Source organism: Xiphias gladius, chromosome 19, assembly GCF_016859285.1.
Source record: "Xiphias gladius isolate SHS-SW01 ecotype Sanya breed wild chromosome 19, ASM1685928v1, whole genome shotgun sequence".
Taxonomy (NCBI): Eukaryota; Metazoa; Chordata; class Actinopteri; order Istiophoriformes; family Xiphiidae; genus Xiphias; species Xiphias gladius.
The window spans coordinates 24,154,829-24,176,228 of record NC_053418.1 but is presented as its reverse complement, the minus strand read 5'-3'; the positions used below and the strand labels follow the sequence as shown (position 1 = coordinate 24,176,228).

The 21,400-nt window shown below is 41.0% G+C and overlaps 1 protein-coding gene across 2 annotated transcripts in view; it reads right to left on the bottom strand.

Moving 5' to 3' along the window:
* Positions 1–2,179: 2,179 nt before the first annotated feature.
* Positions 2,180–21,400, bottom strand: part of txnrd2.2 (thioredoxin reductase 2, tandem duplicate 2) — a 25,063-nt gene continuing 5,842 nt past the window's right edge. For both annotated transcript variants that reach the window (XM_040155561.1, XM_040155562.1), the window contains 9 exons: positions 17,927–17,946; positions 17,383–17,474; positions 17,112–17,286; positions 11,619–11,755; positions 8,657–8,752; positions 7,971–8,063; positions 6,107–6,178; positions 5,539–5,636; positions 2,180–4,565 (listed from right to left, as the gene is read on the bottom strand). In XM_040155561.1, coding sequence (XP_040011495.1) covers positions 4,442–4,565; positions 5,539–5,636; positions 6,107–6,178; positions 7,971–8,063; positions 8,657–8,752; positions 11,619–11,755; positions 17,112–17,286; positions 17,383–17,474; positions 17,927–17,946 — 907 coding nt within the window. In that variant the 3' untranslated portion in view covers positions 2,180–4,441. The remainder of the gene's footprint in view (positions 4,566–5,538; positions 5,637–6,106; positions 6,179–7,970; positions 8,064–8,656; positions 8,753–11,618; positions 11,756–17,111; positions 17,287–17,382; positions 17,475–17,926; positions 17,947–21,400) is intronic.

Here is a 21,400-nt window from a genome sequence, read left to right as displayed (position 1 = left end):
ATAATTGTTCTCCTAGTGATGTCTTGGGATTGGAACAAGTAAGCTATGACACTGAAGCACACCCTTTTTACTGTTGGCCACAGGCACTAGTATTCTGCGTAAGCTTGTGGTCTGCTAGACCGGTCTAGGTAGCACAAACCCATCCGCAGTGCTACATCTAGCTCCTTCTCAAACACCCACATCCTCTCTGATAAAGGCAGCTGCAGCAGCCATGTGTATTGAATTTAGACCATTCCTGAGGGTATCCTGCTCTTATCAGGGGTCAGATAAGCTCATTTCACAGGCCCTCACCTCTACTGGGCTACCAACAGGACCCGAGTCTGACGAGTGCTGACCTCATCTACTTTCAGTCTTTGCAGTTGAATGAGAAGTCAGGGAGGGAGGTAACTTGACTGACTCTTTCTAGAAGTTACAGTTGTAGCAAAATCAAATATGTGGTCTTTAGATCTGTGAAACCAACAAGACAACCTTGACATTCCTACTGGGGAGTATTTAGACTACAAACTGACTCACTCTCCAGGGTGAAGATTAAAATGACTTTGCTCTGATGAGTCCCTACAGAAGAAAGGGGTGTCTGAACTGTGCAAATTTGTACAGCGAATGACAGGGAAAGTACACAGCCTCACCTCAACACCCTTGTTCCCATGGTTGTTTTTCTGAGCCTACCATTAGGCTTGGTACATGGCTTCAGTGGGCGCTTTGAGCTAATTGTTGTGAACTTGGGAGGCCAGATGAGGAGAAAGCACCAAAATCTATCAGACCAGTTTAGAGACTCACCTTGGCTTATCAGTCTGAGAGCCCCTTCTACATCATGTCTCCTGAGGATCTCCTCCCCAGCCACCGCACCCCATTCAGGCCCTACAGGCATCTCAGGCTGACAGCTCTTGAGCCAGATACTGGCAGTACAACAGAGCAGTCATAATTGGCCCCTATTCATTTCTCGGGGATAATCCTCGCCTAGGTTGAGCCTTTTCTGTTCCTAACTTCATTTTTTCGCTAATGTTTACACAAGGTATGTATCAGTTTCTCCTCCTCCTGAGGCTTTTGCTCTAGCTGAGGGGCTGTATACCCAGCATATGTTTTAACGTGCGTCTGAGGGTTCTGCTCTTCCTTTCTGCGTGGCTGCTAGGGCTCAAGACCTGAAGTGACAAAGGCCTTGTGAATGTCTGACTCACAGACAACTGTCAGCGTTCAATGGGCTGGATTAAGACTGAACGTAGAACCGAGCGCACTCTGACATGTTGACATGTTCTACTAAGTGCATTTCAGGGTGGATTTAGCCTGTTGGGTCCATTGTGGAGGGACAGAAGAAACACAATTGCTAAATGGGGCTGACTATTCTCCAGGCGGCGGGTGAACTTTACTCCCGCTGTCTGGGTTAGGACTGACACTGGCCTCACTCTCAGGGTGAGTGAGGCTGCTGTGGATCCTGAGGAGGTTCAGGGGTTTCAGAGAGCTCTGTCCTTAACCAAACAAACACAGTGGAATTTCTGCCATTGTTGGTGCAGAGGGTTGAGTGACAGGGCTACATAGCAGAGCTGCCTGTCAGCAGAGACGACTCAGGGTCAACATGTGACCACCCCTTGTGACACCGCTTAATATTAAGACTGAGCCATGTAGCATAGTTTAACATAAACCTGTAGGCTACAGATCCACACAGGTAAATATTTACATTGACACCGTCAGTGATTCTCTAGATTTATTTTTTGGACCACATGAATTGACTGGACCTGGCCAAAAACTAGTCCTGCACCTAACAACAAGCAAGCCAGTCTAGCTGTTTCTCCCCGTTTCCAGTCTTTGTGCTAAGCTAACTGGTTGCTGGCTGTACCTTCATATTTAGCGCACAGACATGACACTAGGGTCAATCTTCTCATCTAACTCGGCAAGAAAGAAAAAAAGTGCTGTATTTCCTAAAATGTTGAACTCTTCCTTAAAGTGCTTACATTCATACTTTATATATTTATACCTTTTTGTTCTTTGCTGCGTACTACTTTTTTCTTTCTGTTACACAAGTATTAGTTTAATCTTCTTTTGTTTTTACAAAGTGAACACAGCCCAGTGAAAAAGAACTCTTTACATACACACATGTACTGTATGCTTAAGTGTACGTGTATACATTTATGCACATTAATACACAGACACAAGTGACATTTATGTAGAACACAGAACACTCAATCTGTGGGCATCATTACTTTAATGGTGATACTGTGAATTCCAACATGTTATTACTTTACATATAAATTACGTATTACAAAGCTTTAATGGAAAATTACACGTCTCTATTTACAGCTACTAAGGTTGGTGGCCAGGTGACATCAGGCCTGCACTCCCCAGTTTTGGGTTTTAGTGCAGGTCATCATTAGCTGGCCGACCTGAAAGTTGAACCCTGACCCCCCACAGGACACAGGTGAGGCTAAGTGGTGTGTAAGTCTTGGGCCTGGAATAAGTGATCAACAACGATTAAAAGAATTAATTCAAATTAGACAGATATGTCATGAAAAAGAAAATACTATTTCATTTTATGGGTGTACGCAGCCGTACTGTGTATAAAATAACAGAGCAGATGAGACAAAGCAGGAGGGAAGTGGAGGGTAAAAAGCAAACAGACATTACAGTTCCACTGACGGCCTCAATGACTTCCCTCACGTTGCCTTGGGCCCACCCTGGGGTCTCTGAAGTGCCTCGTTAAGCTCAGGAACATAGACTCAATTACCCTGGGCAAACATGCCACTACCGCTCGGTGTTGTGTTGGTTGGCTGGTTCTGTCCGTCCCCTGGCCATCCCACTCCCCCCTCATCCCGAGCCCCTCAGGCTCCTGCTGCGTAGCACCGCAGCATGTGAGCCCTCTGTGCTCCGAGTGATAGAGTCAAGCTGTTCCTGCTGAGCGGAGGTCAGGGTCCTTCAGTCAGCACCTCGGCCCTGAATAGAGCACACAGGAATCCCCCTTCCCTCCCTAACCAGGGCTGAAACTCAGCTCTCTCCTCCAGCCCAGGTCCAAATAAACCTGGTAGCTCTCTCTCTTTTTCCCTCTCTCCATCACCTGGCACGCTGTCACTCCCCTCATCGAAATCATTAATCAGACTGGGAAGATTAGACTTCAAATAAAAATAAACTACAACCACAAACCTCCTCTTAGTTCCCCCAATTTCTGTAGCAACCATCTTTATTGACAGTCCTCCACCTCCTCTACTTAATAAACCCAAGATGTCCAGTACAGGCAGCTGGTTGAACATTTGAGCACTTAGGCAAACTGCGGGGGTCTATTACTGCTTTATTGATATAAACAACTTGCCTTATCTTCGATAGTGATGACTCTTGAGGCCTAACCTGCCATCCATGTAAATAAACAACAGATAACCCGTATCAGTTTGGCACCAACAGAGCCAGTCTGCTTTCCAGCTTCATCCAAAAAACACATATCTTTTATAGGGATTAAGGGGATTAAATGTGCAGCCTGAATGTATTCAGGCTTATGTTTTATCCAGTGACTACTTTATCCTCCCTTCCACTCTTAGCTCAGAAAAAAGGGGAAGAATTGGAGGCCAATAGTGCCACCTTTGGGTGAGGTTGAGTAGTACACCTGTACTGTTATCAATAGATAGGGTTGCTCTGTGCCTGGGCTGTGGCATCCACACAGCTTTTGACAGCACATGTTTGTAGTTCAACTGCATTCCTTCCTTAATTAGGCTGGAGAAGGGCATGGGAGGAATAGAAAGGGGTCTGGGGTCTGCTGGACTCTGCTGGGCCCTAAACAAGCTGGGGCTCCGTGGCCCAGGTCTTTGTTGGCTGACTGACAGGCGGCCTGCCGACTGTTTGTGTGTGTCCATGGGAAATGAGGCGGTGTCGCTGCGGCGACGGCTCTGGGGCCATCCATCAGTGTCAGGAGGGGGTGGGGGGTGGGGGTGTATGGTATGTGTCACCTCCAAGACTAATGGACAGGAAGTACAGCCAGAGAAACAACAATATTTGCAGAATATATATTCAGAAAAATGTTAAGGCTCGGTCCACGTTTCTCGTATGTTTTCAACAAAACCCTGGGCGCAGACCTTAATCCTGATTGATGAGCCTGTTTATGTAAAAGAAGCTCACTCTGCGGCCAGGGCTCACTAACCTGATCTATAGCCATGTGCTTTTAAAGCATACATACAACATGTATGTATATGGGGTAATCATTGTCTTAGTTATCACATGACATGTCAGTGACACTACCCTGGGCAGCCAGTGCTTACTTCCATGACAGGCCTAAGACGAGACCCTACTGCACAGGAGGTGCATCAGAAATCTGAGAGAAAGCACTGTAAAACTGGGGGCCATTTTGGGGCCATATCGGAGAGGGAGAGGGACAAGGAGAATGAGCAGGATAAACCCCGGCTAACTTCGTTCTGTCATCGTGGGATCCTGTGTGCTCACCAGTGGTCAGAGACCGAGGTGCTTAACCTCAGCAGCTGGTGACCGTGGCATCCAAGCCAGAGCGCTTCGTGATGTTGACTTTGACCACCTCCTCGGCACAGGTTGGGTGGATGCCTACTGTCTGCAACAGGTGGGAGTATGTTGCCCCGCACCTGAGACACACACAAACACACACAAGAGGTCATTCAAGTTGCTGCTGCTCACACTGTCACATGACTGACAACTGTATAAGTTATCTACTATGCCTTCATAAGTGCTGCAATTTCTTTCTAATTTTGTGCTATCAATCATTTCGTAATAGCGTGCTTGTCCTCCATATGGTGTGGATCTTATTTTGTAACAAAAGCTTGTGTCTGCTAAGTACCTGAGAAAGGACCCAGCTCTAAACAGAATCTGGGATGTGTTTTAGATTTTCATTAAGGCAGTCCATCTTTATACCTCTTGTGAGTCAGGTGTTGTTATTTCTTAATTTACAGATTACAAATGCCAAAAAGGACCTTTGGGCCAGAACTCGACCTTAACAACAGTATTTTTTGACCCTCTGTAAAGGCTGCTCAGAGTGATTAGATATTCTGGTGACTTTGAGATCACATATTACTTATTATAATGCATAGATTTAAGATTTTGTTTTTAAAAAAGCAGGGGTTTTTTAATTAGACTCTAGCTGTAATACAGAATATTTGTAACAAAAAAATTGTAATTTTTGGAAAATGACACTAAACTTCACCTTACTTGCCTAAAATTACCAGTAGTCAGGTGTACTAATCACACAATATATTATTTTCAAATAAAACTGACCAAAGGAAGTAATTTTACAACCACTATCTTCTGAAACTCAGTAGCAGATCACAACTTATTGGTGTATTTTTCATGTGCCTGACTTATTAATGTTTGAATAAATTAACTATTGCTAACTAGAAGCATGAGTGTTGTGTGTGGAAAGATGTATCAAACAGAGCCAAATAAAATTAACCCAAAATATTCTGTTCTATACATTTTCTTGACTTTGACATTGAAACACAACAACTCAACACTATAATTGTTTGGATGGTTGTTCCAAAGGACATAATGCAAACTAAAACACAAAATTTGCCTTAAATATAATCTAGGATTTATTAATCTTACTGGAAGCCCATAGCAAAGCCTTGTGTGACTTCTCCAGCATTTGGACCAGTGAAGTGCAGACCCAGGATCTTCTGATCTCCACCCTGCTCACACACCACCTGAACAAGTTAAAACAGAAAATTAAATCCAAAGAGCTGAAGCAAGGTGTTAGTGATTGTTCTATACCTACATGGCTTCCTCGCCTGTTTTTGGCTCTAGCTGTAAAACTAACTATTGCATCTAAGGATCATTCTTATCTTTTTGGTTGGTAGAGCAGGACAAGTGGATCCTAAAGCTGACTCGCTGGGCCACAGATAAAGTCAGAGTTTGGCAGGATTATCTAATGTTTAGACCTCTCAGAATATTTTTAAAACGTTCTTTAAGCAGCAATCTGAATCCCACCAACCTGCTGCTGGAGGCAACAGCTTTTACTGATCCTGTCCTTCAACCTAAATGCATGCATACTTGAGTGTGTCTCACACAAAAAAATATGGTACAAAAAAAGTAGTCGTTTGGTGTAGAAAAGGCCAAGAAGATCCGCTAAGAAATACCTATAAAAACTCACAGTTGGTCTGCAGTTGAACCCTACCTTTATATAACACTGGCTGGCGTCGCGCTCAGCGACAGTGAATTCCAGAGGCTTGTAGAAAGCATGGTAGACCTACATGGACGTAAACACAGAGGACAAGTCATACAAACAGAAGAAATGATAAAGTATTATTGTTTTATTTTGCGTTCCGCCTACAGCAAATCAGTGCTTCACGGTGATTTTAATAGCCCCTTATGGATCTTTAGTTTAACCAGCAGAGCTTACTTATGTGCAAATAAAAACAGAGAGAGTTTCCATCTCTTCTTGTGTACATTTTGTACAGTGACACATTCACTTCTGCTATAAATAACAGAGTAAAAATGAGAGTAAACAAAAAATGCTTCCAGACAATACAACAAAAACAAATGTGCTGACTGAGAGAAATGAATATTGAAAATGGTGGCACTTCAGCACTGTAATGCAAATGCATGCAAATTAATAGCTTATTATTGTTAGATACAATATCCTTTCTACAGTAGAATCAGAAAAAAGTTTTCATTAAATTTAATATCAGGTCATAGTTCCACATCTTACATTCTGTATTTTGTGTTTACCTATCACCACATGTTGATTGTAAGGACTATCATTCACAAGAAATGCAGTTGCAAAGCCTCGTAAGCACTGATTCCTGCACACAGTTACAATCTGTGTAAAGCTATATCAGTATATCAGTGCTTGCTAATGATGCTGAGGGAATTCAAAGTCCTCAATGAGACGTATGGGCAAACGTGCCGACACAAGTTGCGAGGGCAACGCAGCTGTCGGGGGCTGATGAAGCAGCTCCTCCTCAGATCTCAGCGTGCCTGTCATCACCCCATACACACCTCAATCAGGCCTCCTGCTCGCCTGTCAGTCTCAGCCGGGAGCCCCACCTCGCCGGCTAAAGCATTTATCTATGGCCTCGTGCAGGTGTTGGCCAGCATCTGGCACACCAGGCACGTACACGACCAGGTAAAATACAGAGTTGCTTGCTTTTGCTTTGTGTGTGTGTCTCAGTGTGTGCTATGGGACATTTATTTTTTATGCAGGTTGATGGGAGTTGAAAGCCACTAACACTGCCTGTGTAACTTTCTACTTTTGTGCATCTGAGGCATGTAACCATTCATTTATTGATACAGAAACAAAACTCATAATGCAAAAAAGTTACAGTAACAACTGTGAACAAATGCTACATCAGTTCTGTGTTGTTAAATTAAAAAGAGGGTGCAATTTCTGCATTAGAAACAATTCCTTCTACGTATAAGGAGATTAGTTAATTAATTTCACAGAAAGTTTAAGACTTTTACAGACCATTTATTTACTTAGTACCACTGTAAAAAAAAAAAAAAATTATTTCAATTATTAAATCATTTTTTCAATCATTTTCAATAATACATAAACCAAAAGAAAACACATCTCATAATATTATATGCTGAAAGATAATTTTTTATGTTATGAGGCATTTCACAACATTGTGTGCACTCTAGTTGCTACATAAAACTAACACTGCCAAGTTAAGGGTTCAGGTCTCACTGAGGCCTCCTCTATTCAATGTGGGCATTCCTGGTTTATACATAAAATTGCATGCACATATTTTTTACACTTAGTTTCTATGTAGTTCTAAAAGTTGGAGTATTTTTTAAAAAATCTGAATAAATCACAGAAAATACTACCAAAGATTTCGTTTTTAAATTTTTTATATATATATATATTTATTTATTTATTTATTTATTTTTTTATTTATTTTTTTTTTAAATTGTATTTAGCTTGAAATACACACATATGAAAGGTTTTTATTCAAAACAATACAAATACATTCTGGACATATTTGAAATTCACTGCTGATTGCAGTATTATAAAAACATATCTACCACATCTATGTTACCTCTATGCCGTCTTTTCCGTGCCTCTTCTCAGCCTCCTCCTCAGACAGACCTACACAGCCGTACTCGAGAGGGGTGAATACTGTGGTAGGCACCTGTCACACAAATACACACACACAGAAATATTAACTCCAACTGTTTCTGGACATTATTTCGGTCTGAAATCTCTAAGTTGCAGAATAATTACAGAGTTGTCATTTCTGTGAAAGTAAGGAATACTTCGTCTTTTCATGTCAAAAACAAGGAGGCAGCACCAAATGTACCATATAGAAATAATGATATATCTTTAACTTATTTAGTTGATATGAAAACTGGATCAAAAAGATATCTGTGTATCAGTCTTAAAAATCCCCAAACCCTTACTATATGTAAGATGCAAACCCGAAGGTAGGGATGCTCACCACTATAGTAAAACCTTCATTAAGACTTGCACAAGGATGAATTTCAGTATATATAAGATGAGGAAGAAAGATGATATTGTGGAAAATGCTGGTATGTTTATGCTATGACTCATCCTGAAGAGAGGCTGGAGGTACAATCAGATGGGGTGTGTGTACATAAGCACCAGAAATTAGTAGATTGTTAGTACCTCAAATGCAGCATAAAACAGTGGGCTCAAAAGGCCACAAAGACACAAGCTTCTGAAATATGGAGGAAAATTTCAGGCCTTTAAAGGTGTGTGTCTTACACTGTCGTAGTTCATGAGCTCAGTGCTCTGACCAGCCAGTCTGCGGGCGAGAAGCTTTCCCGCTTTAACGGCCGTTGGGGTCAATTCAGGACGACCCTAAAACAAGAGAAAATTGAATTTACTGTGGTACATCTGTAACCGTAAAAACATAAGATCTAAGTTTGTTCTTGAAGTGGCAAATAATTGTCAACCATTTTTTAACAAGCTTTGTTTAACGGGGGTGCCGGGGTGTTAAACCATTAGGTCATTCATTTTCATTTTAAAAATATTTGACGTAGCTCATTCCCTTTTAAGCATACACAGTGCAGAAACAGTGTAAATACAAACACTTGGTGAACCATGAGTCAGTGACTGACCCAATTAGCGATTGCTAAACATTTAAAACACCTAACACACTAAAAAAAATCTCTGCTTCTGTGTTTTTGACTTTATTGTTTTGGATGTCGGCCAAAACAGACAAACACATAGTCACTGATACAAACGGACATACACACGCGCACACATACAACTGAATGGTTCAGGGAACAGTAGGGCTGCAGGGCAATTCTAGAGGCATGACTTAAACCTGTTAAATTACCACTGCACATCCTGTAGTCCTAAACATCTCCTGCACCTCTGTATGTATGTGGATGTGTGTTCTGGTATTCAAGTAACTGTTTACACACCAGACAGCATGTGTCATTATAATGCATTTTTTGGCACAGAAGAAGAAGGAGGAGAAGAAAAAAAAAACAGCAACAAAGCACTGGACAAATTTAGCGAGATCCTGGTTTAAAAAAAAAAAAAAAAAAAAGCGTCCGTGCTGCTGTGAAAAGCTGACAGACAGATTGGGGTGAAGCACAACTCATCAAAGCCAGCTGTCAATCAAAAAGACTCTCTACGAGTGTGTGTGTCATGAGGCCTGGGAGGCAGGAAGGAAGCACACAGCTGTTCGAGGTGAAAAAACAACACTGACATTACATTCAGCAGGTATAACTAGTATTAACATGGCTGGTTCAGCTTTGAACACATAGTGTCAATGCCAATGGTTATATGAAGATCGGCTGGAATAGCTTCACTAGACAACTATTCAGTCTTCTGCCGAGTACTCACTGGTGGATAATATGCTTTGTATATGTGCACAATTACATGTTCTACCTTTAAGATAATGATCATGCAATTTGAAAACTTATCTTTAGATTTGAACTGTATTTTGTTTTTTAATTTTATATCTAAACTCTTATCTAGAGCTTATCCACACCAAAATCTAATAACATTTATTTATACCATGGATCTACAGTATATCTGGTTGCAAACTCTTATAAGCCAAAATATCATTATTTTGTGTTATGCTGGTTGTTTACCTTGTGATAATTATCAGTTGGAGGTCTGTATGTTTAGAATTCCATTTCTGACTCAAGTGTCTACGAGCCTACCAGAGGTGTCACACAATGGTACCATCTGCATCTGTTTATTTCACAAAAACATCTGTATGTGGATTTATACTGGAAGTGGGATGGGTCCACACCTGATACTGTTAGCAATCTTGTCAAATTCTGTTTCACTGACATTTATAATCCTCACATGTGCAGAATATGTAAATTGAGCTCCTCACAAAATACACAATTAGGTAATGTTTTAATCATGTTAATCTGTTAATAATACAGCATGATTTTTATTTGAACCTTATCTTCGAAAAAAAAAAAAAAAAAAAGTAAATCTAAACTGAGTGTAAATAAAAGCTGAGTAACTGTTTCTGGTCTGGGTGGAAATGAGTAGTGGAAACAGAATGGGAGGTTTTAACAGTAGGAAAATACAAGTCAGAGTTGCACTGGGCCATGCTGCACATTTTTTCTTAAACAACTGGAGATTGTGTATACAGTGGGAGGAGGCCCAGATGTATTATGTATGTATTCTAACTATAAAATGAGAAAGCTATTGAATCAAAACAGGCCATAATAGCTAATATGGGCTATACTGTATAATTTAAAAAGGATGTGCATGCAGTTTGGGGAGGCTCACATGAAAATAAAGTTAGTCTCTCTAGTGTCTGTGAAAAAAACTAGGTGTAAGAACTCTTTCTTGCCCATTTTATGCACTTTCTGCTGTTAAGTTGAGCAACATGCCAGTGTTGGATCATGAAGTGAAAGTAACAGCTTTGGAACATCAGTCAAGCTTTATCCTGCATTGCCTAACAAATCTGGTGAAGACTGATAAAACATTACTGAGGATAAACCTCGCTGGAGTTAAAACGATCTGCCACTCTGAGTTTTAGCCTATAGCCTATTTGTTTACATTTTAGAGAATCTGCATCATAAAAACTCAAAAAGTTCAACAACAATCACCCGGGTGACTGCTGATACTAAAGAAAAAGTCTGAATATGTTCATTATTAACCAAGGTGAAGTCATAGGTTGTGGCTTTGTCTTTTGATTTCAAAATTGATTTTTGGACACTGGAGATCTTGTCATCGAGTCTTGCAGTGTGTGTATGTTGTCTGTGTGTTTTGATTTAACTTATGTATGACTCAGTGAGAACATGTGGTGTGGCCTTTCGGGTAAAACAAGGAAAATAAACAAGTACTATTGCAAAAATTTCTGCGTGAGTATCTGCTCATGTCTCAATAATATATTTGTATTAGTTTACAACCCAAGTACCTACCACAATTTATTCCAATCCAGTAATGATGTGAAAATCACAAAAATTGAAGTTTCAGTATTTTCTGTTATGGTGAAAGTTTTCCAGAACTGTTATGTGTTAGTGTTTGATTCCAGATTTCTCTCCCAGAGATGACAGACCTCTGGGCGAGCTGTTCAAACTATGGAAAGCATTTACAGTAACTGTGTTGGGTGTGGACTCCCAGCAACTTTGGGACAGTGTTGATTTTTGCAGTGTAAATGAAATTACGTAGATTGTTTTCCCATTAACGACTGTTGTCAGGGCTGTTTATGCTGTCAGCGTGGCATCTGTTTACCATCACCTACCTCACCGATGTCGCCGAAAGCATAGATGTTTGACACAGAGGTGGATTCGTCAGCGCCCAAGACTATTTTCCCCGTCTCCTTGTTGAGTTGCACTCCAAGCTTGTCGAGGCCCAGGGCTTTGGTTTCAGGGGCTCTACCTGAAGTCAATGGGAGGAAACAACATGAGGAAAATGTTACAAGCTCTTTGAAGCCATATTTAGGTACAGTGGTACTTGCTAAATGCTGATGTCAGCATGCTCACATGGATGTACTGACAATGCTAACATGCTGATGCTTAGCAGTAGTAATGTTTACCATGGTCATCATTTAGGTTTAGCTTGTTAGTATGCTAACATTTGCCAATTAGCATGGAGCACAAAACTGAGCATATACTGATTTCAATAATTTTGCAGATATTTGGTCATGAAGCAAAGTACTGAGCCAATTAAACTTTGACTTGATCATGGCGCTAAAAGTCATTAGAATACATGGGTCAAGCTATTTCACTGAATAAGTGAAAACTTTGACCTGCTGGTGGCGTTAGAGGAAACGCCAAAAGTCATTAGGATTCACCCTCTAGGGACCTTGAATATCTGTAGCAAATTTATCATCAGAAATCCATCTCATAGTTTTAGAGATATTTCAGTCTGGACCCAAGTGGTTCTATGCTCCCAGCTTGGCTAAAAATTTCAAACATTTGCCTGTACCATCCTATCAAATGTGAGGATTTCCTGCTTTTCTCACTTTTCTGTCATTGTAAATTGAATATCTCTAGGTTTTGGACTGTTGGTTGGAAAAAACAAGCAATTAACAAAAAACATCTTGAAACACTAGTACCAATGTTGGTCCTTAAAAGATAAATAATAAAGGTCAAACGCTAATTTAGAACTCCTTAATTAGGAAACGATAACATCTGGCCAGCTAAGAAGCAGGACTCGAGAGGAGGAGAAACTGAAGAGCAGCTGGGAATCGGTATCCCATCGACCCCATGGGACAAACCAAGGTGCGATTTCTGACACTTCCTGGGAGACGAGTTGACTGATGCTGTCGACACTGAGTCTCCATGGTGATGGAGCATGAACCCCTCACTCCCCCATTCGCTCCATAGCTCCTCATAACTTGCCTTGGTAGCATAATAAACAGCTGGCCCTGAGGTACCCATGTAGATGCTATCGGACAGCAAAAATAACAAACCCCCGAGACCCTTTTTCCTGGCTGGAGCCGAAGAACAACGTGCTCCCCCACTTCTCAGACTAGGGGGCTATAGGGACCTGTCCAGTGCTCCACAGCATGGGTGGTTGAATGTGACAGAGAGCACAGATGAGGAGGACAGGGGGGAAGACCAATTCCCAAAAGCAGGACTTGTAAATGTTTTCTCGTCTTCTATTGCCAAAACACTGGAACAGTCTACGTATACATGTTACTCTTTAGTAGGTGTAATTTCTAGTGAATTATAGTTAAATTTAAAGATTCTACATTTAGCTGTCAAAAGAAAGTGTGTTTTTGTAATCAAATCCGATTTTCTAATATCCATTTTTTCAATCTTTCACGTATTTCAGTTCAGAAATATATCCAGAATATGCTCTTAGATTGAACAGGTGTGGTGGGCGATACTGCCAAATGCATCAACGCTTTACTTTAACCCCACATTTGCATTCATGAGAAGTATATACATGATTTAAAATAATGTGTTTCATTAGTTCGAGGGTCAATGGAATTTGTTCCCATAATGGTCTACATCCTGTTGAGGGTTTACCTACCTGACAGATGCTGCAGCTGAAACACTAAATACTTAATTATCTACTTTAAAAATATTGAATTTCAGTATTGGTTACTGCAAAAATATCAGCATTAGCCTACACAAATCTGTATCAGTAGACTCTGACTAAACTTTCTGAATAAACTTTCTCTGTACATATCAGGCGTTCCTGTCTGTAGCTCCACTCAGTGCCATACTGTGGCAGTGACCACAGCTCCATTGTATGGCGAGGACACAACAACTGTGAGCTGGCTGATAAGGAACTTGGTAGGAGCTGGGATACACACACACACACACACACACGGGCACACACACGGGCACACACACACACACGCGCACACACACACACACACACACACACACACACACACACACACACACACACACACACACACACACACACACACACAGTGGTCTCAACAGATAGGCCAATCTGAACAAGGCTTGTTGTGACATAAAGAGGAAGCCTCTAGACTGCTAAGATAATGGGCCACAACAAACCTCCACAAGCTGAAATGAGAGCTGCACGCTTATCTGATCAATCAAATGAACAAAGACAAAAGGGAGAGCAAAGTGAGGGGGAGACTGTTATTCTTGGGGGAATAGATCCTACAGGATGCCAAAAATTGATTAGGTGGTTCTATTTCAGGCCAAAAAAGATTTCATGATGCAAATCAATAAAGAGCTCACGAGCTGTAGAAAAAAGTAGTGGCTGTGCATAATAAAAAATGTCAAGGGAAAGGGAAATTTCACGAAAACTAACTACAATGCATGTATTTTATAGACAGTTTAGTGTGTCTTAATCACCCCTGTTCCACACTCCGTCCACAAATGAGATGTGTGCAACCTAAACCTTAACCTACAAAGTCTCAACCAACACTTGTAATTGCCGATTTCAGCATGCTGTTAATTTATCACAAGACAAAACACTACGTCATTTTATTCATCTGAGTTTAAAGGCACTGCAGACTTATTTTCTGAATCAGCTTCTTACTAAGAGTGATAGAATCCTACATGAACACAATACAAACACAAATTTGTACGGTGAGCATTTAGGCGTAAATTGATGTAAGGGCAAAAGGAAAGGTGACAATGCTTTAAAAAAAAAAAAAATACTTTTCTACTTCATTTTCTATGTAAAGTCTGTTTCATCATGCACTTATGCTTTGCAATAATAACAAAAATGCTTTGATTGAGAGTCACACCTTAATTTGATAGTAACAAGAATTGTGTTATATTTATTTGTAGATGTACAGTTTAATATAATTCAGTTCAGCCAGTATTTGGTTTTGAAAGTTGATACTGTTACAGCATTTTGGATCTGATATTCAGTGACTCACAGTAACCATGCCCAAAAACCATCTCTTTAATATGAATAATATATAAGTATATTTTTGATCATTTAAAATGCTACTACCCAAATGCACTACAATTTAGTTTTGGCAAACCCAAAGGATAATACAGAAAGATTTAGAGAAAGAAGAGCAATATAATGTCAGTAACTTGAACTGAGAGACGCAAATATCCTTTAAAAACTAGGAAATGTTTTTAAATGACATCTTTGAGTACCGTAGAGCAAAGTGAGAAGGAAGACTAATGTGTCCACTGTACGCATGCAGACAGGAAGTATGGAAATGTTCTGTTTCCTGGTGTTTCTGTGGGCACACCTGGACTGGGGAGCAGCCATGAGGCCAGGAAGGAGCAGGGGAAAGGTGGAGAGAGGCAGGGCCGGGGAGAAGGATGTGGCAGACAGTGGTGATACTGTCCCCCGGTCCCCTCTGGCCTTTAATAACTCCGCAGAGGCCTGGGACCCTGCCTGGCCCCTAGTGTAAGGTCAGAGTAAAGGGAAATGGCCTTGTACTCATAACTCCTGCATACACACATCAAAGAGCAGAGGCCACGTTGTTACTGGTTCTCACTGAACAGTACGGGAACAAAAGCTGTCATGGCTATACATGTAGCAAGCTGAGTCCTCCCAAAGGTTTGGGTAGTAGCACTAACAGAGGCAACTGCTGCTGGTGTTTTGACAATTTCTGGAAACTGATGAGTACGATTGGTTTGATATAAGGCGATGGAAGTTAAAGTGGTGATTAAGATTTTGCTGTAGATGATATTACATGTAATGTGAAAGAGGCTAAAAACTAAACTAAGGTGCTTGAAGACATCGGTGTGCTGTGAATTGGGACCGAAATATTTTTTTGAGTCCCAAAATGTCAAGTGCTTGGCTGACTTTTGGTGAGAATTCTTACTCTAATGAATGTCGGAAACATAAGGGATGCAGCATTGCACGAATGTCATGTCAAATACCTCCTGATACATGCACTCAATGCATATATCATCACCAGCAGTCTCATGCTGAGACTATGTGGGAATTCAGCCACGGGTGGGAGGAATGAACGTCATCTCAGCTGCAGGGTCACACACATCCACTGTCACACGCATACGGCAAAAGGACCCTCTTTCCCTCACACACACACACACACACACACACACACACACACACACACACACACACACACACACACACACACACACACACAAAGCACAAAACTGGTAGTCAGATTTTCGGAAGCACAGCGTCGTCTTTGAAAGCGCCCAACACAAATAAACTGACGGCTGTGGCTCTGACAGATGTTCCCTCTATTGTTACTCAAACTGCTGGTGGAACGGCAGAAGTGAAATGATAGTATAGAGAAAGGAAAGATGAGAAAGAGGAGGCAGAGAGCTGGTAGTAATGGCAAGCAGAAGGCTGCGGGCAGGGATGGCAGTGACAGATGCAGGGTTGGTTTCCGCAGGGCTGGCATGGGCAGGAAGGCGCAAAGAGGGAGAACAAAGAGGGGAATGCGGTGACCCTGTGCCTGGGTGCATCCTGCCCCGTCCTGCCCCTCTCCAACCAGCGAGCCAGTGGTGGGTGATTAACACTTCCCCTGGCCATTCCCATCACTCCGGCTTTATTACTTTGTTTTCAGCCTTGATTCTTCTGCTATCTGCTGACACGGCACTCTATTGAGGGCGACAATGAAATTGATGGTGGCCGGGAGAACACAGTCGTATCAGGGTTTTATTTCAGAGATATATTGTTATATCAGAGGGAAACAATACAGGTGGTGATTTACATGCAATCCCTGGAGAGGTTTTAAAATTAGGTGATAAGAAGTTAATTAATGCACTGTACTATAACTGTGAACTGTATTCACTATCAGTGTAACAAACTTCATACCTACGGTGTTTTAATATCTGGTTTATTAAAAAAAAAAGATAGTTGTTGTGGCTGGGTGGCTTCATAATTAAAAGGAAAGTTCAAGTCAAGTCTCAACTCAATCAAAGTCTGATTCAAGTCTCAAGTCAGTCAAGACAAGTTTCAAGCCAAGTCACCAGCTTTAAGCATATCAAGTCAGTTGCAAGTCCTACTAAAATAACACAGATTTAAATATTTTCCTTTAAAAGCATTGTTTATAGTGTTATATTCAAGGGGTGAGGCTAGGCAAGAGATGTCTGACACTGTCAGGCTAAAACCTGATATTTGAATGTTTTTGCTTTTAAGTCTTAAATGAAGTCAAGACTCACTACAGTCAAGTCCAGGTCAAGTCTTGTGCCGTCTTTTTTGTGACATTAGTTTCAATTGGATCCAAGTCTCAGGCCTACAGCCTTGGCATCTCCCCTGTTGTCCATAACCAACACAATGAGCCCCTACCACTTAATGGATGTTGTTCTCTAGTTGAACTTGACCCCTCTGACCACACACACAGACTCACCAACTGCCCATAACACAGAGTCGTAGGTGTCCTTGTTCTCGCTGCCTGTCTGGGTGTCGGTCCAGGTCACCTGCAAGGCTCCTGAGGAGAGTTTGTCCACTCTCTTTGGAACACACTTCCATGCAAACTTGGTCCCATAAGTCTCCATGTAGTCTGTCACTAGACCTGCTATTTGCTGCATTAGCAAAAAGAGAAAATACCCACCTTCAAACCTGATGAAATCACAATCATGAGATCAAGATAATGCAGGCTGCAGTACAGGGAGCAATACCTGATCAAACCCCCGGAGGGCAATGCTGCGAACCATCACTGTGGTGTCCAAGCCGATGCCTGTGAGGAACCCTGCACACTCCAGAGCCACATCTGAGGAACACTAGGTTGAGGATTACAGTGCTTTTCTCGATTTGCATGTAAAGAAGACACCTGATGTGTGGCCACAACACATAAGACTGTAATTCTTGCACAGCAAGCAGGCAGCTTGAAAAGAAGGGGAAATCACAGTCATACAGCATTTTAACCAGATAATGCTTGAACTAGATTTGGAACAATGTCATAATGTTATATTTATTAAATTACGGGTACGTAATGTATCTTACATTGGAAACTTTAAACTCTAAAGGGTCTTAAAGTAATACTGCAGATATGGCACCCTGAGTTTAAAACAGGTGCTAAGACTTATTCAGAAATACAATTTGAAACTGGTCCGATGCCAGTGTTACTTTTTATTAAGTCAATAACTTAAAGATTTCTCAATTGATTACCAGGGGACTTATATAGTGGCTCCATTTACAAGCTCTCTGGCAGACAAAGGATACAGCTGGCTCCAACCACAAGTCTGCAAAACACAAATAATGATAAGTTCTTAGCTGAACTTATAATGCAATAAAAATACATTTCATCATTTGAGAAGCACACTTCGGCCAAATAAAACAAAGCAAATCAAAAGTTGAAAATATTTACTTTAAATCCTAGAATTAGAGAGGTGATGACTTACAAAACCTCATAACCCGAGAACGAAGTGAAGAGGTGTGAAGAAAATGTAGAAAAAGGGGGACAGTAAAAGCTGTGTGTGTGTGTGTGTGTGTACTTGCGGTGTCAGTGTATGTGTGTGTGTGGTCCAGGTGAATCGCACCTCTAATCCAGCACTGAAATCTGTGCGTAGAGGAGGGCTAATTGCTAGCGTTTAGGCTAATCCCTGCGGATGGGGTGTGCCATGTTCAGGGCTCAAGTCCACACATCAGTCCGCTGAGTGAAGCTAGTCACCCGCATGCACGAGGCCCCCTCTTTCCCTTGTTTTTACCTCTTCAACTCAGACCTCCTTCCCTTTAAGTCTGCTCCACCTGACAGCTCTGGGTGCCTGCGGCACATCCTGCCCTTGTCCATGCTAACACTAACCACTAAAAGCCCCAGTGCCCATTTTCCCCATGTCAATGTTATGCACAGCTGCACTTAGCACATATTGTGAAGTGGCTTAAAGAAGATTAGGCAAAGAGCTTTTGCTTGATTCTGCACTTTCATCACCAAGAAACTGTGTCCTTTCACCTAACCCTGCTTCTTCCCCATTGTGTCTGATTGTATTTTACGCTGGTCTGGAGTCTGTACAGCTGCAATACATATTTCAACTAAAAGATGATGCTGATTAGAATCTTTACAATCCTACTGACCCTTTTCAACAATGGTGACATTCATGGGCATGCAAACACATTTGGGAAGCAGACAGTGAATGCTGTCTACCTGAATACAAAGAAACTTAGGAAAATTGTGTCTTCACTATCTTTATGCATTTACTAAATGAGTGGAACATCAGAACAACTCTGTTTCCTGCTCCCCACTTTGATTGTCATCTATGTTTGAGACAAACTGCCACGCTAGATTAAGGAAAATATCGCAGGCACCAGTCAAAACTATAAATGTGTATAATAAAAAAAAAAATCACTGAAAAAATGAGAAAAATAACATAGGCTCTCTTGTCCATACATGTGGTTAATGTCTCATATAACACTGGACTTCCAACTGAGGTAACAAACTGGACAAGGAGCCACACAACACACAGTAACATTCTAAACCTCTTGAGGCTTGGCTCCTGATAGTGGAGTGGTAGCATGTGGTAAGGATCTCCAGCCAAGGCCTCACTGAACCGACAAGTCCAACGGAAGGAGGTTTTCTGCTGATTGTCTCTGGCTGCTTGTTAACCTTGGATCTTCAAAAGCCTCAACAATGATAATAAAAACACTAGATTTGGATACTCCTCCTGTGTCTCTATCTAGAATGTGGATGGATTTTGTTGCAAGCAAAGGTTTGATGTGAGTCCAGCTTTGACATTTTTATTAAATGTTGCTTACAGTTCCTGGAAGCATTTCAGTTTAGCCACACAGTTAAATTTGCTGTTTTGGTTTTGAGTCTTGCCAAAGCTACATGGACAAAATGAAAAAGAAAAAAAAGAGGATTGCTCAAATCAACCATTAAACCATCCTGAATAAAACAAATGATAAGTTGATTTTGTCAATTAACACTTGGTTTGAGAAAACAAATTCAAATGTACATGCATGTACTAAATATTATATATATATATAATATATATAAATAAAATATATATATATAATATATAAAAAAATATAAAATGTATGTATGTATATATATATATATATATATATATATATATATATATATATATATATATATATATATATATATATATATATATATATATATATATATATATATATATATATATACCCATACAAACACACACAGACACACATAGCATTCAAGCCAGAGAAACCTTGTGAGTGCTTAATTTCTTTACAATTTCAGGGAAGTTATGTTGTTGCCATCTGTGGTGTGGTCCTTTTCCACTACACAAAACAATACAGAGTTAGAACCACAACACAAAGCTCCAACTCATTGAAGTACTGGCCTATGCTTCGACCAGTATCAGAGTCCTGTTGGCAAGTGCCCTCGCGCCAAATCTGTCATTTAGGTGTGTGTGTGCTCAAAGGGCCATTAGACACCTATCACTCGCTTGGACCCCCTCCCACACCAGCCGTACCTGCAGAAACAGCCTTTTGGACTTCACCGTCAGCTGACAGCTTTGCAGCACAACAACATCCTCAGCTCTGGCTAGTGTGTGTGGTTTAGTACCCTTATAGAGGAAGGCAATGCTAACGCTAACCCACAGCTAACCCCTGACAGCCTGCGGGGAGGTAAAGGACTCCACTAACCATCGCACTCTCACATCAAAGGACTTCCTGAACTCAAGTGTTTTCTCTGAGTGGATAATTCTGCTTCCTATACAAAGGTGTTTTGTTAAATGGGTGAATGCTACGGTGGTAACTGTTTAAGGATGGTTACAGTGCACTCACAACAATTTGTTGACTATAAATGATTTTGTATTGCCACCAAGTGGTCAAAAAGCAGAATAGCCCACTTCCTCTATATTAACGTGCCACACATTTTAGAATAAAAATTAAAGAGGAACTGATAATCCTAAAAAAAGACAAAACATGTAAAAAAGTGATGGATACGTATTGCAAAAAATGCAAAAGCGCTACCTATTGGCCAAAACAATCAAAATCTACACTTAAAAAAAGATTTCATTATAAACGATTAAAACTCTGTGCCCCAGGTGTGGACAGCCTAGATACATATGACGCGTGAATATCGGAATAATTATTTCCGCTTATCTGTCTCCGTGAGGCAAACAACCACCGCAACCCAGGTATACCGCAACCACTAGTCACCATCTGCATGTTGAGCCAAGATGAAACATCACGGAAAGACCAATTAACCAGGTGATGACAGGAGCTAAATGGCTGGATTAAAGGGCTTTTTCTGTAAAGGTCAGGATGCACGCCGCTAATCTGAATCATGAGGCGAGGACAGGCTGACAGGAAGGGAGAAAAACAAACTGCATGTCACCGATGAGTGATTACAATGTATGACAGTAGGACATGTCGTGTCAGCGAGCAAGGTAGAGTGGCGGATAGAGCAAGGCATTAATACTGCAGAGGTTAGAGGCTCTGTTTCCCTTGTAGCTCTTTATTTAGAGAATGATGCCAGCAAACCTACACATACTGTACTCATATGTATATATATTCTAGGGTGATCTCACTATTTTGGAGCTGGGAAAGTAGCCAATTTTTTTGGCCATATAAAAATATCCTAATGCTTATGGGATAATGGAAAGGTGTCTGAAACTGCACTGAGACCACCATTACAGCTTCTAAACAGACATGGAGGGCACTGACTGGTTAATATGTACTTCACATAACAGTTTAATACATGAGTAT